General features: G+C 34.1%; 1 protein-coding gene across 4 annotated transcripts in view; it reads right to left on the bottom strand.

The window, feature by feature from the left end:
- ESCO1 (establishment of sister chromatid cohesion N-acetyltransferase 1) overlaps positions 1-15,682 on the bottom strand; it is a 74,336-nt gene that overhangs the window by 18,095 nt on the left and 40,559 nt on the right. For all 4 annotated transcript variants that reach the window (XR_006963505.1, XM_047086897.1, XM_047086898.1 and 1 more), the window contains 4 exons: positions 13,597-13,711; positions 11,246-11,306; positions 9,835-9,949; positions 6,578-6,709 (listed from right to left, as the gene is read on the bottom strand). Coding sequence is in view for 3 of the 4 variants with exons in the window: in XM_047086897.1 (XP_046942853.1) it covers positions 6,578-6,709; positions 9,835-9,949; positions 11,246-11,306; positions 13,597-13,711 (423 nt within the window). In the remaining variant the exon portion in view is untranslated. The remainder of the gene's footprint in view (positions 1-6,577; positions 6,710-9,834; positions 9,950-11,245; positions 11,307-13,596; positions 13,712-15,682) is intronic.

Below are 15,682 nucleotides of genomic sequence, written 5' to 3'. Positions count from 1 at the left end.
TCAAGCCATGAAAAGATATGGAGTAACTTTAAGCACACATTACTAAGTGAAAGAACTCAGTATGAAAAAAAACAAATACTGTATGATTCCAACTGTACAGTATTCTGGAAAAGGTAAAACTATGAAGACAGTAAAAAAAGATCAGCAATTGCCAAGGGTTAGTAGGAAGGCAAGGATAAAAAAGGAAGAGAACAGAGGATTTTCAGGGCAGTGAAACTATTCTCTATGATACTATAATGGTGGATATATGTCATTAGACATTTTTCAGAACTCAAGGAATGTACACCACCAAGAGTGAACCCTAATAAAAACTATGGACTTTGAATAATGGTGTGTCAGTGTAGGTTCATCAATTTTAACAAACATACTGGTGTGAGGATACTGAACACATGGGGCGGGGGTTAATATATGGGAAGTCTCTGTACTTTCTGCTCAATTTCACTATAAACCTAAAATGGATCTAAAAAAAAAAATAGTCTATTAAAAAAAAAAAAAGACCATAAACAGAATTAGGAAATGATATTCCAAAATCAAGAAGAAAAAAGTCAATAGAAACAGGTTCAGTGATGACCCACATATGTGAATTAGAAAAACTTTAAAATTTTAGGACACCTGGGTGGTTCAGTCAGTTAAGCGTCCAACTCTTGGTTTCAGCTTGGGTCATGATCTAGCGGTTTGTGCATTTAGACCCTGCGTGGGGCTCTGCACTGCTTGGGATTCTTTCCATCCCCCTTTTTCTCGTTCCCTCCCCTGCTCGTGCTCTCTCTCTAAAAATACATAAATAAACCTAAAAGAAAAATTAAAAAATAGAAGAACTTTAAAATTTCCGTAATAAATATGCTAAAGATTTTAAAGGACAAGATGGACAAACTATGTGAAAAAGATTTCAATAGAGAAAATGAAACTCCCAAAGATGTACGCATATCCTGTGAGAGAAGGATTAGAATTATCTTCATATGCATAAAGTAGAATATATCTCATGGAGAATTTTAAATACAAACTGAAGAAAAGTCACTGGTATATGATGATCCATAATAATGTCTTACAAATGGTAAGAAACAGAGTTAAATTATTTTCACTATTTTTTTAAATGAGGAATGAACCACTTTAGCACCTAAATTTAATTAGGTATATAATTCTATATGCAATCCTAGTTAACAAATCTTTTTTTTTTTTTAATTTTTTTTTCAACGTTTATTTATTTTTGGGACAGAGAGAGACAGAGCATGAACGGGGGAGGGGCAGAGAGAGATGGAGACACAGAATCGGAAACAGGCTCCAGGCTCTGAGCCATCAGCCCAGAGCCTGACGCGGGGCTCGAACTCACGGACCGCGAGATCGTGACCTGGCTGAAGTCAGACGCTTAACCGACTGCACCACCCAGGCGCCCCAACAAATCTTTAATCGCTACAATGAATTCAAATTTGGACTGCTTTTTACATTTTGAGGTACATTACTGCTAGTTTTATTTTGCCTAACTTGTATCAAATATAACACAATATATTTCATGTCCCCAGTTGAAGATTTAAGTTTTAAAAGATGGCTGTAGGCACCACAGAGAAAGACTGTAGGGAAACAAAACTGGAAGCTGGGAAACCAGTTAGGAAAGCATTACACAAGTGGTCAAATGATGACAGCTTGGTTTTGAGAGGAAGCAATGGACATGACAGAGTGGGAGGATTTGGAATCTATTTTGAAGGTGGAATTTACTAATGGGTTGAGTATAACAAGTGCAAAAAGAAAACTGAAGGATTATTCAGAAGTTTCCAGTTTAAGGAAATGAGTTACAGGGTGGCACCACTTCCGGAAATAGGGAAAAGTAGAAAAGAACAGATTAAAGAAATGTTTGCCACTAGATACGTTATAAATTCTCCCTCCTGAGAGTTTATAAGTTCTTTTTAAAAACTGAAAAACTGGGGGCGTCTGGGTGGCTCAGTTGAGTGTCTGACTCTTGACTTCGGCTCAGGTCATGATCCCGGGGTCGTGGGATCAAGTCCCACATCGGACTATGTGGCCTTCCATTCCAAAGCAAAATTATTTTCTAAGATTTGGAAGTCCCGCTCCCATCCTATATTTATATACCACAATACTCTAAGTATTTAAGATGCAACAAAGTAGGGGGCGCCTGGGTGGCTCAGTCAGTTTAGCATCCGACTTCGGCTCAGGTCATGATCTCATGGTTCGTGAGTTTGAGCCCTGCATCAGGCTCTGTTCTGACAGCTCAAAGCCTAGAGCCTGTTTCCGATTCTGTGTCTCCCTCTCTGTCTCTGCCGCTCCCCTGCTCACACTCTGTCTCTCTCTCTCTCTGTCTCTCAAAAATAAATAAACATTTAAAAAATGTTTTTTTAAAAAGATGCAACAAAGTAGAAAAATTAAAAATCAGGATCAGAGAAGAAACAAACTTGATATATAGCCTTATCTTTAAGCAGAGACACTCAACGAAACTCAGACCATTCTCTGACCTCTCAGTCCCTCCTACAAATATACCTGCTCCCTATTCCAGTGATGCCACAGTACAGTTTTAAGGGCCAGTGCTACTTTGCTTCAGATTCCTTTTCCATTCCCAAGATTTAAAAATCTCTATTCCTGCTCTATTTACTTCTCTTTAACACCCAGTGTCCTCTTTCCTAATCACCTTCAAAAGGAATACAGAAAAAGTATATAGAAATAAATATGTATTCAAATTTCACATAAAAAAAATTAAAGACTCAGCAAGAGTTACTGGGTAATTTTTAAAAACTATTTTTTTAAGTTTATTTATTTGAGAGAGAGTGCATGTGAGCAGGGGAGAGGCAGAAAGAGGAGAGATAGCATCCCAAGCAGGTTCTGAACTGTCAGCACAGAGCCCGATACAGGGCTTACCTTATGAAGCGACTGAGCCATCCAGGTGCAACGATTCTATACATTCTATACATTATGCAAGTTTCACAAATGTAGCTATTATCTGTCACCATACACTATTACAATACCATTCATTATTATTCCCTTTGCTGTAACTTTTATCCCCTCCCATGAAGAGGAACAACATTTTTACTTTGATGGTTTAGTATTACAATGCTGGAGAGTGTGGCTCTGTAGCCGATCAGAAATCTGTCAAATCTTCCTTCAGTTGTTCTGATCATCGATTTTCCCCTTTTCTACGAACGCCCTAATAATCCAACACCACACAGACCACAAACACATACTACTCTCTCCTTATATGTCACTAAAATATTATTTCTCTCCCTACACTCTATCAAAATATTATTTGATCATTATTTCAACTTAACTGTTTCACAATTCTCAAAATTCTTCAACATCTGAAAGAACAGAAAGAAAAAAGGCCAAAGGGCATCAAAATCAAAGTATCACAATCTGATTTGATGCATTTTTCTAATCTTACTACCTACAAAAATCTGATTCAGTAAAAACAAACAAACAAAAATTATTCATTATTCCCCACACAGATGTTAAGCTTTCTCATTGGCTATACTATGCCATCAATCACAGATGACCTCCTTTTGTCCATTTAAAAAAATTTTCAAGTCTTAATTTTTCCTCACCGATGAAAACAAACCCCTCTTCTGATCACTGCTTTACTAAATTATCACTTCTGAACTGCAAAGCTAATTTATAACTGCATTTAAATAATTAGTATTGACTTACTGCTTTAGTAGTTACATAAATCTCTTGCTAACTTTTCATTTCTTTCAGGTTTTGCTCCTAACCTTGAAGGCAAAGGCATATCATATACCTCCGAGAGTAGAACCCTCCACAGAGCATTCATTCAGTCAGGTGTTAATTAATTCAAAGGAGATAAGGAAGGATAGAGGACAAAGGATTAAGTTAGAAATTTCTCTGCAAAGAACCCAAATACATTCCTTCAAGTTCAAAATATAACTTAGTTTTGGATAGGCTCCAGGCCTGGCAACATTGCTCACTGCTCTGGGAAGAATTTTTCCTGCTTTCTCTTCACACCTTTAGTAAAGAGTACCTCAGTTCAAGAAGGGAAATTGAAGTGTTTCTAAGTGTAAACCAGAGTCCAGGCTCCCCCTGAAGCATTAACAAGTTCCTTTCTAAACAGCTTATAATAAGTTAGATAAAATGAATTTCCTCACATGGTATCCATGAGGCAGATGGGGTACGGAATAGAGAGCATCATCATTCTTTCCCCTACCCCCAAACCAAAAAGGATAAAGAAAAAGAAAATATTTTTGCCAACCAAAAAAAAAAAAAAAAAAAAAAAAATAAGGCTCTGTGAGCATCAATTTCTATGATAACTAAATAATTTAAATATCATTTTGATCTTTTGTAAAGGTCTTTAGCCATTCTTTCTTAACTGTCACAGATTATTACCATATCTAAGAGAAAATTTTTACCCAAAGGAAAAGCTATTTATTTCCTTAAAAACATTTGATTAAAATTTAAAAAGTAAAACTCTCATTGGGTCTAACTTATTCTATTTTCAAAAGGTCTTAAGTAGAACAAAACTTTATTTCCAGTCCCCAAATATTGTCATTTAAAGTTAATTAAAGCCAGAACACCAAATGACTTCTTTTCTATGTGCTTCTCTCCAGGAAACATAAACAGATAAAATCAGTATTAAAAAAAAAAAGAAGATGTTTTCTCAAACACTTAAAAAGTGATTAAACTTCAATTATAACTCAATTTTTAAAAAGGAAAAAAAAGTGCTTGATGCAAAAACACAACACTAGCCAACACTAGCTGCCCTGTAAGTGTACAATAATGCAAAGCACCATACTAGGTGCCCAATAAATGTTTAATGTCCCAATCCAAAATCGAGAGCTGTGATCACAACAGAACATCTTCAACATAACACGTATGTTTTTATCCTCTCTCCATACACTACATAAGAATGCTACAATGTTTTGGAGGAGTTTCTATAGCCTTAGATTATGTATAATCTGCATTTGAAAACAGCAAAAGAAAAATATTGATCTTGATGTTAGCAAAGGTCGGTCAACTGCTAAACTCAATTCCTTCTCTTGAGCTTATTTCAAAAATAATAAAATAACCCATAGCTCTGTCCCATCAAAGTGGTGGGGTGGGAGGAGGGGTAGGGCTGGGGTAGGAATCAATCTTCCCTAAGTTGCTACATGGCTTGATAGCTTTTCAAGAGCCAGAATTTGTTTAGAAGGTAATGACTCCACCTTGTTCCATAAACCAGCTTCCCTTAGTACTGTGGAAGCGCAGAGTGCGTATTTCCTGATTAACTTCTTTACTTTTTCTCTCAGAAATTAAGGAGTTCCCTTAAGATGAGGAATTAAGTCTTTTAAACCTAATCTTCTTATAATTTTACAAAAGCAATTACAAGAATCAGATGATGTAAAATGAGAACTTCTATGAGACTTACGTATATTAAATGAAATGTTTTTGCCCCGTAGTATTCTATACTTTAGCTACTGATAGAACTATTTTTCTCAAGTTGTAAGAGCATTAATATAGTAAAATTGGAAAAGTACAAATTTCAAACAATAAATCAGTATCTAGCTATAGATACTCCACGTCCACACAGTTCATACTGCATTTAGTTAAGTGACAGAAGGGGGTATGTGTGGCAATGGCAGATAAAATAAGGAATATAAAGAATCACCACAGTAAAGACCCCAAAAAGAAAAAAAAAAAAAAAGAAAAGATAAGAAAACTCTACGTATCTTACCTAGAATTAATTGGATAAATGAAATAACATGAACCCTTCAACCAAAGATAAGGGTAAGAATTTAACTGAAGCCAATAAAGATCTTTTAAAAAATCCAACATCTGTTGCTTATGTAAAAATCTACATGAAATGAATTGGTGATCTCAGTTCAGATATCCTGGAGGTCTTATTAATGTGAGTGTACAGTACTGAAGGTAACATGTATAGGAAAAAAATAGATTCCATTTCAGATATAGGTAAACGGCAATTACATTAAATTACTAATTTCACAAGATATCTGAAATGGTTCAAAATGATTAAAACTTTGCAATTTCCAGAAACTATTAAATAATACCCATCGTGTCTCAAATATACATACACTAAAATACATATACTAAAATGTACTTGCTTTGTGGGATTTTTTTTTTTTAAGTATACAACAAATTCTGAGATCTTAACCTTTAAAAATTTTTTTTTAATTTTATAAAGAAAAACTCTCATGATAGCAAAAAGAAGGTAAATAAAAATTGCAAAACCATCTATTTGGTATAATATATATCACTATCAGTCCTCAAATAAAAACTTGTGCCAAGCTATTATGAATATTAAAAAGGCTTATCAACAGTTAATAATCACTAAAGAAAAATTTTTAAATACTCAAATTGAATAGCATTATTTGTTAGAAGAGATGAGGTATAATAACTACTTTAAATATGTACCTTAAGTAAAAAAAAAAATCCCACAACACAAGCCAGCCAGAATAAAGTTAGCTGGTTTTATGTTCGGCTTTGTTTTAAAATAAGCCAGTATACATACTACCAGGGTTTTGTATATATTATTATTTCCTAAAAAATTTGTCAATGACTTAAATTTGGCAATTCATGTCTTTAAGATGCTGACCTAATTATCTGCATTTTAGAAGTCATGAATTTCACTTACCACATATTTTACGGCACTTATAAATTGGTTGTGGAAGAGCAGATGCTGTGTTTCATCTTCTGGATTTGAAGCCGTGTAGAGCATGCCACAAACATTACAGGAAACTGCTCCAAATCTTTTTTGTCCTGCATCCTATTTATAAAAAACAAACAAAAGGTTTTTCCCTCCCAAAGGAGTAATTCAGCTTCTAAAGCTATAACGGGAACATCAAGTGAGAAGTATTTAATCTACAATGAATAATGTTCAGTGTTGATTAACAAGATGTTAAATTGTGAAATCTAATGTGTAATTTTATTAAGTCCTTAATTTTAGTAATCTGACCACTCACTCCACAGCATTTAATAACAACTAAGAAGAACTGAGAAATATCTTTTAACACTACAATCTTAGTCCTAAAGCCCTCAACAGGAAATACTCTATAAATGAGAATGAAGATGTATTTTTATATCTGCAATAATTACACTGTTAAAGCTTAGTCTGTGTTTCACAGACTCCTTTTTTAATGTCTTAAAAGTATGTTCTCTTTAATGGTTTTATTCTAGTTTATAAATATTAAAAAGAATATTTTGATGTTACCAAAAACTCATGAGAAAAGGTAATATTAATTTTTCTATTAAAACAGTTGATTAAAAATTATTAACAGTAATTTATAATTTTTTTTTCATATTAACTAAGTACAAGTACAATCATCCATTCTCCAGTAATTCACTTGTGCTATAGAACCATAACTGTTTACAAAATGTTTTCTTTCTTGTCCTTATTCAACAAGAAATTTTCAGCAATATGATCTAAATTTAAGAATAATAAACTAATAATCCCTTTACTCTTTCTATTCTAAAACTGTACAATTTGAATTACTAAAAAAAAAAAAAAAAGATCTAAGATAACAGCATCTCTAGTATCTTAGAACTAGGATCAAGTAGGGGTATCTTGGTGGCTCAGTTGCATGACTGTACGACTCTCGATTTCAGCGCAGGTTGTGATCCCAGCGTCATGGGATCAAGCCCTGTGTGGGGGCTCCGTAGTAAGTGTGGAGCCTGCTTAGGATTCTCTCTCTTCTGCCTCTGCCCCTCTCCCCTGCTCACTCTCTCTCTCTCTCTACAAAAATAAATAAATAAATCTTTAAAAAAAATTTTTTTATAACTGTGGCAAAAAATATATATATAACAATATTTGCCATCTTAATTTATTTTTTTAATCTGAGAGAGAGGGGAATACACAAATGAGGGACAGGAGCAGAGAGGGACAGAAAGAATCTCAAGCAGGCTCCACGCTCAGCACAGAGCCCAATGCGGGGCTCAATCCCACGTTGTCCCACCTGAAATCAAGGGTCAGACACTCAACCAGCTGAGCCACCTAGGCATCCCTACTATCTTAATGACTTTTAAGTGTACAGCTCAGTAGTTTTACTATATTCACATTGTTCTGTAACCAATCTTCAAAAGTCTTTTCATCTTGCAAAACTGAAACTCTAAACCAATTAAACAACTGGTCCCCAATCTGCCTTCCTTCCCAGCTCCTAGAAACCACCATTCTACTTTCTGTCTCTGAGTGTGAGTACTCTAGACACTCACAGCAGTGAAATCTTACGGTATTTGTCTTTCTGTGACTAACTTATTTCACTTAGCTTAATGTCCTCAAGGTTCAACCATGTTGTAACATGTCAGAATTTCTTTTTTTAAAGCTGAATCATATTCCATTGTATGTATACACATTTTGTTCATCCATTCATCCTTGATGGACACTTAGGTTGCTTTCACCCTTTGGCTATTATGAATGATATACCAGTGTACAAATATCTCTGCAACCAAGCAGTTTTCATAGTATTGAGCAAACTTTTCTTCCTTGGTTTCCTAATTGGTAAATGGGAGATAATACTAGTACCTACCTCATACTTTAAAAACTGAGGCCTAACTACGTTAATATGAGTGGAGTACATGGAACAATGTATTAGCTGCTATCCTGACCATTAACATCATCATCCTCATCAACTCTAGACCAAAACTGAATAGAAATGCAATCCACAAATTTTAAATTTTCCAGTAGCCATGTTAAAGAATGCAAAAACAGGTGAAATTAATGTTAGTATTTTATTCAACAAAACATATCCCAAATACTTTAACTTCAACATGTACTAAATAGAAAAAAAAACTTATCAGTGAAATACTTTACATTCCCTTTTTTATACTAGTCTTTAAAATGCAGTAACTATGTTTACACTTACAACATATCTCAATTCTAATGAGCCACATTTCAAATACTCAACAGCTACATGTGGCTACCATATTGGACAGTGCTGCTCTATATTCTACTAGTCTAATCCTGTTTCACTACCATACTGATTTAACAACAGAAACATTATTAACTCTAATGAAACTTTCCCGATTAACCTTTCTCAAAAATTTGCAGACAATTCTTACAAAGTTATTCTCCTATATTAAAGTTAGAATCAATAGTCTACTCCACCAAATCCTACTGACAATGTTGACTGGAAGTACATTAAATTTTCCTATTATTTTGGGTTCCTTCATTTTTTTTTATAGTGTGCTCGCTTACTCAAATTAGGTTTTTTCATCAATCAAAATATCTCTTTTTCAACTTGTCACCAAACTGTATTTAAGTTCTATTTCAAATTAACTACTGGTTTATCTTCCTGTAAAACACAGTTTAAAAATTATAATTATACACTAAAATACAGATATTTAAAATCATTTTATGTATTAAGCTCCATGTTATTTTAATATTTAAACCAACTACTAAAACAAAGTACATCAAACGACATATTAAAGAAAGTAACAGATCTGGGGCTCCTGAGTGGCTCAGTCCGTTAAACATCCGACTTTGGCTTAGGTCATGATCTCACGGTTTGTGGGTTTGAGTCCTGCATCAGGCTCTGTGCTGACAGCTTAGAACCTGGAGCCTGCTTCAGATTCTATGCCTCTCTCTCTCTCTCTCTCTCTCTCTCTCTAAAAATAAATAAAAATTTTTTTAAAAAAGTAACAAATTTAATATAAAGTATCAATCTGTTGTAAATAAAACTAAGAGTATGGATATTTGAGTTTTTATTTGTGATAGGAGGAACTCACTACTGGGGTTCTAGTTGGGGGATTTCTAATGATACCAGGAATATTTCCATAATGACGATTTATGGTGACAAGCCTCTTTGAAAAAAAAGCAATGAATTTATTCTTTAACAATGTGCATAAGAAAGGTGATTATAACAACACTTCACCAAAAAGGTCAAGTTGGATACTTACTATGATCAACTGTTTTTCATCAACTTTCTCTGCTTCTTTTAGTTTCAAGTCCTTTGGAATTGTTATCTCCAAATGGGAATTACACTTAGGCCAAGAATGATTTGGTGGTGTCTCCCTTTTAAAAAAAAAAAAAAAAATCACACTATTAAATGTTATAGAGCTATTATCACTTCAAAGCACTAAAAATAAAAAAAAAAAAAACTTTCTCTATACGACACTCACAAATCTCAATTCCAAGGGGGGTATAAATAACATTTTAAAAATCAAGGGGAGAACACCCAAGAAAATTACTGATTTTCAACAAATAAACAAAAAACTGCTGTACTATAGTTTGAGTAAGTTTCAAGTTTTTCATAGTTTTAGCCATCTGAGTCAGTACAATTTGTCCTAAATACTGTTTTTTAGTAATCTGTAAAGCAAAGTAAGTCAGATGTAATTTAATTTTGACATTAAAGACAGAACCAAGTGCTTCTAAAACACTTAAAACACTTTTACATGTTGATTATACCAGTACTTCAAAGGGTTTGCAGAAAAGCGCATTCTCAAAATACTGTTGCTGGAAGTATAAAAAGACACACATCGGACAAAAATATGGCAATGCAGGATAATTCCCATAGCTATTAATTTATCCTAGATATAGTAATACAAACGGGCAAAGATGCATATGTTTATTAAAGAACTTTTTTGGACAGAAATAAGAAACAACCAAAATGTCTATGAAGTAGAGAACTGTTAAATAAACAATGGAATATTCACACAATGAAATTTAATGCAGATTTAAAAGAATGAGGTAATTAAGGTAGAGAAGATGCCCATATTACCCTAAGGGGGGGGGGGGGGAAACTATAAAACGTGTGTATAGGCACAGAAAAAGTAAAATGAAATGAAAACTTATGAAGATCATTTTCTTTCTACGTGAAAAACCAGATTATTAGCACAACTTTTTAAGGAAAAATATCCCAAACTCAAAAGTTGGAAGTATAAAATCCTAAAAAGTTCTGTTAAAAACAAGACAACAGGTCCAAAATGTAGTTGCTTATGCTAAGCCCCACATTACCAAATCAAGACTTAGTTTTGGCTCTTCTAGAAATGGAATCTTTAACCAGTCAATCAGGAATCATTTAATCAGCACTAGTTAGATAATTTGCCCTAATGATAATCTGCCATTCCCCCTAAAGGAAAGTAACTTTGCAATAATCAACCCATTTTTTCCACCAGTTATAACTTTCCTTAATCCCACTCCTTTCTGCCTATAAGTCTTTCATGTTACAGCTCCTTGCAGCTCCTTTCTATCTGCCACACTGAATGCTGCCCAATTTGAATTGATTTTCAAATACACGAAAACTGTAAAAGTCTCAGTTTATTTTTCAATTGTTCCTATATTTACTCTTGTATTAAACTAATGTCTTACCTGTTATCACTGGTCTTAGATGTTTGGTTACTGAGTATAGTGTGTTGTTTGGGAGTTGAACCTGTAATTTAATCAAGAAGATGAGTTAAACCTTAAGCTTTGTACTAGCTCTCCATCTAATAGTTGCAAATCATTACGAAGAAAAAAGAGAACAATACGCTAAATGTTTTATTTTTTTAAGTTTATTTACTTATTTTGAGAGAGAGAGAGCATGTGAAAGGGGATAGGCAAAGAGTGAGAGAGGGAAAGAGAGAATCCCAAGCAGGCTCCATGCTGTCAGCCCATGTTGGGGCTCAATCTCACACACCGTGAGATCGTTACCTGAGCAGAAATCAAGAGTCGTACGTTTAACCAGCTGAGCCACCCAGGCAACTCTAAATGTTTTCTTTTTAATAAAACCATTTGATAAAATTAGGCCCCCTTCCTAGAAATTACTCTTCAGAAGTAGAAAAGTTCTACAGAGTCACAAAGAAATCCAATGATAGATTAACAGTTTGCTTATAGTTTCACCAGTTACTAGCACTGAACAACATAGGAAATTGTATAAATGCCCATATAATTATATAATCTCTACATGGAAATAAATGGGAACACCTCTTCGTTTAAACAAACCCTGAAGTCTCACAAGAAACAGTAAGTGTTGGCAAGAATGTGGAGAAAAAGAAACCCTCATGCATGACAGGTGGGAATACAAATTGGTGTAGCTACCGTAAAAAACAGTATGGAGGTTCCTCAAAAAATAAAAAATAGAATTCCCATATGATCCAGTCATTCCACTACTAGGTATTTACCAAAGAATACAAAATGCTAATTTAAAAAGATGTTTATTGCAGAATTATCTATAATAGCCTAATTATGGAAGCAACTCAAGTGTCCATTGATGGATGAATGGATTAAAAATGTGGCATATATACAATGGAATATTACTCAGCCATCAAAAAGAATGAAATCTTGCCATTTGCAACATGGATGGAGCTAGAGTACAATGCTAAGTGAAATAAGTCAGTCAGAGAAAGACAAATAGAGTACTATATGATCTCACTCATACGAAAGAATTTAAGAAACAAAACAAAGGAAAAAAGAAACAAATACTCTTAAATATAGAGAACTGGTGGTTACCAGAAGGGAGATGAGTGAGGGATGGATGAAATAGGTGAAGGAGATTAAGAGTATACTTATCATGAGCACTGAGTAATGTACAGAATTGTTGAATCATTGTATTATACACCTGAAACTAATATAAAACTGTATATTATACTGTAATTTTTAAAATTATAGTTTCTGAAGTTTTAATATTAATAACGCAATAATTCATTTTATTTTCTAAAAAATAACTGCATTTCTCATATTTATATTGTGCTTTCCCTTCCTCCACAAAAAGTTTAAATAATACGTAATAGAAGAAATTATCTGACTTCAGTATACCACTCTAAGTATTTCCTTTAGCAGAGAGAAACAAGAATGAGGAATTTGGAATTTCTTTCCATATGCCCTTGTGCTTCATCTGATAATGGTGAGCAAATCTTCACCCAACAACTCAAATAATGTACTGTCAAGGATGTTTTCAAGGTTACGAAAAAAATCTTTGTATGGTATAACTGCACAAATTGCAGAATCTATTTAATTTTTTATTTTTTAAGTAAGCTCTACCAACTGAGCCAGTCAGGCGCCCCTGCAGCATTTGTTAAATCCTTTCAAAAACAAAATCACTAAGATGGAAAACTGAGTAACTCAGGATTGAAGATAAGAATCTAAAGTGGAAAAGCACAAATAATCAGCTGTATTTGAGAAATAAGCTTCTACCACTAATTTAGGCAATTCATTAAGACATACTTCTCCAGAAAGTAAGTTACAAACAAAATAAAAGATTTAAGATAAAGATCTTCTGGTAGCAAGTCAAAGAGTCATATTTAAGTACTTTGTTTTTTCTTTATTTTAGAGAGAGGGCATGAGCAAGGGAGAGGGGCAGATACAGCAGGGAGAGAGAGAGAATCTCAAGCAGGCCTCACACTCAGCGCAGAGCCCAATGCAGAGTTCAATCCCATGACCCTAAGATCATGACCTAAGCCAAAACCAAGAGTTGGACACTCAACTGACTGAGCCACCCAGGTGCCCCCATACTTAAGTACTTTAAACAAGGTAAGAAAGAGAAGCAATTCTGCCCCGAAAATGGTGATAAAGATTTTTAAAAAACAAAAAAAGAATGGTGATAATTACACATTTGAAAAACATATGCAATATGGTTCAGAAGGATTTAACTGGCCTATTTGGTAGTCAATACTGTTTCCTATCATACTGACAAAAATATCTCTGAACACTGAGAAAACCAAATGATAGTTTCAAAGTTTTACCTGGAAATTTATTCTCTCCTGTATCAACTTTTGCTTGATTGAGTGAAGCTGAAACAGTAGAGGTATTTCCCACGGGATTGTTTTGAAGCTTGGATTCCAAACACAGACTGAAATTCTGAACATACAACATTCAAATTGTTACTATTTGCTTTCATATCAATGTTTGGGACTCATTCCAAGACACTTTCAGTGAATGCATACTAAGAAAATTTAAGATAATACTTCATAGTTGGGGTAATTCACACTGATAATGCTTTAAGAGTCTCTTCATGATCTCTCCCACAACTACCCTCTCCGCATCAGCTCCCATTATTCCCCTTCATGCTACACTGAAGAACTTGCAAATCCCACAGATATATTTTGGTTCTATACTTTTTCTGTTTCATCCATCTAAACCTGCACTGTCCAATAGAGTAGCCACTACCTCACCTGACTACTGAGCACTTAAAATGTAGTTAGTATGACTGATTTGAGATTATACTGTCAATATAAAGCACAGATTTTTAAGACTTATTACAAAAAAGTAAAATAGGTCTACTTTTAAAATTATATGCTGAAATGAAAGTATTTCTATATGACAGGTTAAATAAAATATTTTAATCTTACCAGTTTATCATTCTTTTTTAACGTGGCTACCAGAAAATTTTAAATCATGTGGTTCACATTACACTTCTACTGGATAATGCTAATCTAGAACCTCTCCCCCTGTATAAATTCAACCCATTACTTAAATATTAACCTCTTCTATGAAGCTTTGCCAAGTTTCTCCATGCCCTTTTCCCAAGTTTGGAATAATTTTCCATCTTCTTCACCTCTACCTCTTTCATGTCCTTATTACTATTTTCAATTGGTTGTTTTTGATTCATCTTCTATAACTTTTTTTTAAACGTTTATTTATTTTTGAGACAGAGAGACAGAGCATGAACAGGAGAGGGTCAGAGACAGGGAGACACGGAATCTGAAACAGGCTCCAGGCTCTGCCCGACACGGGGCTCGAACTCATGGACTGCGAGATCACGACCTGAGCCGAAGTCGGACGCTTAACCGACTGAGCCACCCAGGCACCCCAAGCTTCTATAACTCTTAAGAGCAAAGATATTCTATTCATTTTTGTATTCCCAAAATCCCCTAAATCAGAACACTATCAAAGGTGATAATAACTACCAAAAGAAAATAATATTCCAAGCTCTATCAACATTGGCTGTATCTGTATTGTGATTCTTACACTCAACTATGTAACATTATTTTGAATATTTTTGAAAAAGTGAACAAGTTTTATCACTGACAAAGCAGAAAAATTAAAAACAAGAGCAATGACTAATTAATCTCCATTAAATAGGAAGGAATTTAGGAAGTTACTGGCTTAAAAAAAGAATCACAAAATAATTGGGCTTTAAAATTCATAAAGTTCAAATAATTTAAATTCAGCCCAAAGAATTCAGAGAAGCCCTATCAAACATCATCATTTCTCAGTATGGCTGAAACTGACATCAAAATTACAAGCAGCCATAGAAAAAGATTTCATATGATACAGGGTTTGTTTTTATATTCTCCTTCCTCCCCAAGTATAAAATGGCTAGATTCTGAAACCAGACAATCTCAGTTTAAATCCTAGCTCTACCACTTAAATGTCACTCAGGTAAAAGTTACTTAAATTCCTAAGTCTCATTCCCCTCACCTGTAATATGTAGATAATAATAGAAACCATAGCGTAGACTATAGTGATAATTTTATGAAGCTTTCCTCTGACTAACAAAGAGGCAGTGTTAACCAAAGGCTATTATGTCATTAACCAAAAGCTTGCTGTGATGGTTGAACAAAGCTGCCACAATTCTTAGTGCTTATGAATAAAGAGAAATCTCTTAAGTGACTGCTACAATGTAAATTTTTTAAAGGCAGAACACATTTGTCTTCTGGAGCCTAGCACAAAATCTTGGACATAGCAGGCACTCAACTATGTCATGAACTAACATGATTACCACATTCCTGATCACTCTGTGAAAGTGATTGCATCAGTGGTATTGGTGAAAAGAAGAGAAACAACCTAAAAGTGCTTTCAACTTGCACAAAACCAAGTTAGCAAAAA

Source organism: Lynx rufus, unplaced genomic scaffold (assembly GCF_022079265.1).
Source record: "Lynx rufus isolate CCGP_SWC_20201006 ecotype Redwood Valley unplaced genomic scaffold, mLynRuf1.p SCAF_22, whole genome shotgun sequence".
Lineage (NCBI taxonomy): Eukaryota > Metazoa > Chordata > Mammalia > Carnivora > Felidae > Lynx > Lynx rufus.
The sequence above is the reverse complement of the archived record's forward strand: the minus strand, read 5'-3'. Positions and strand labels throughout refer to the sequence as shown.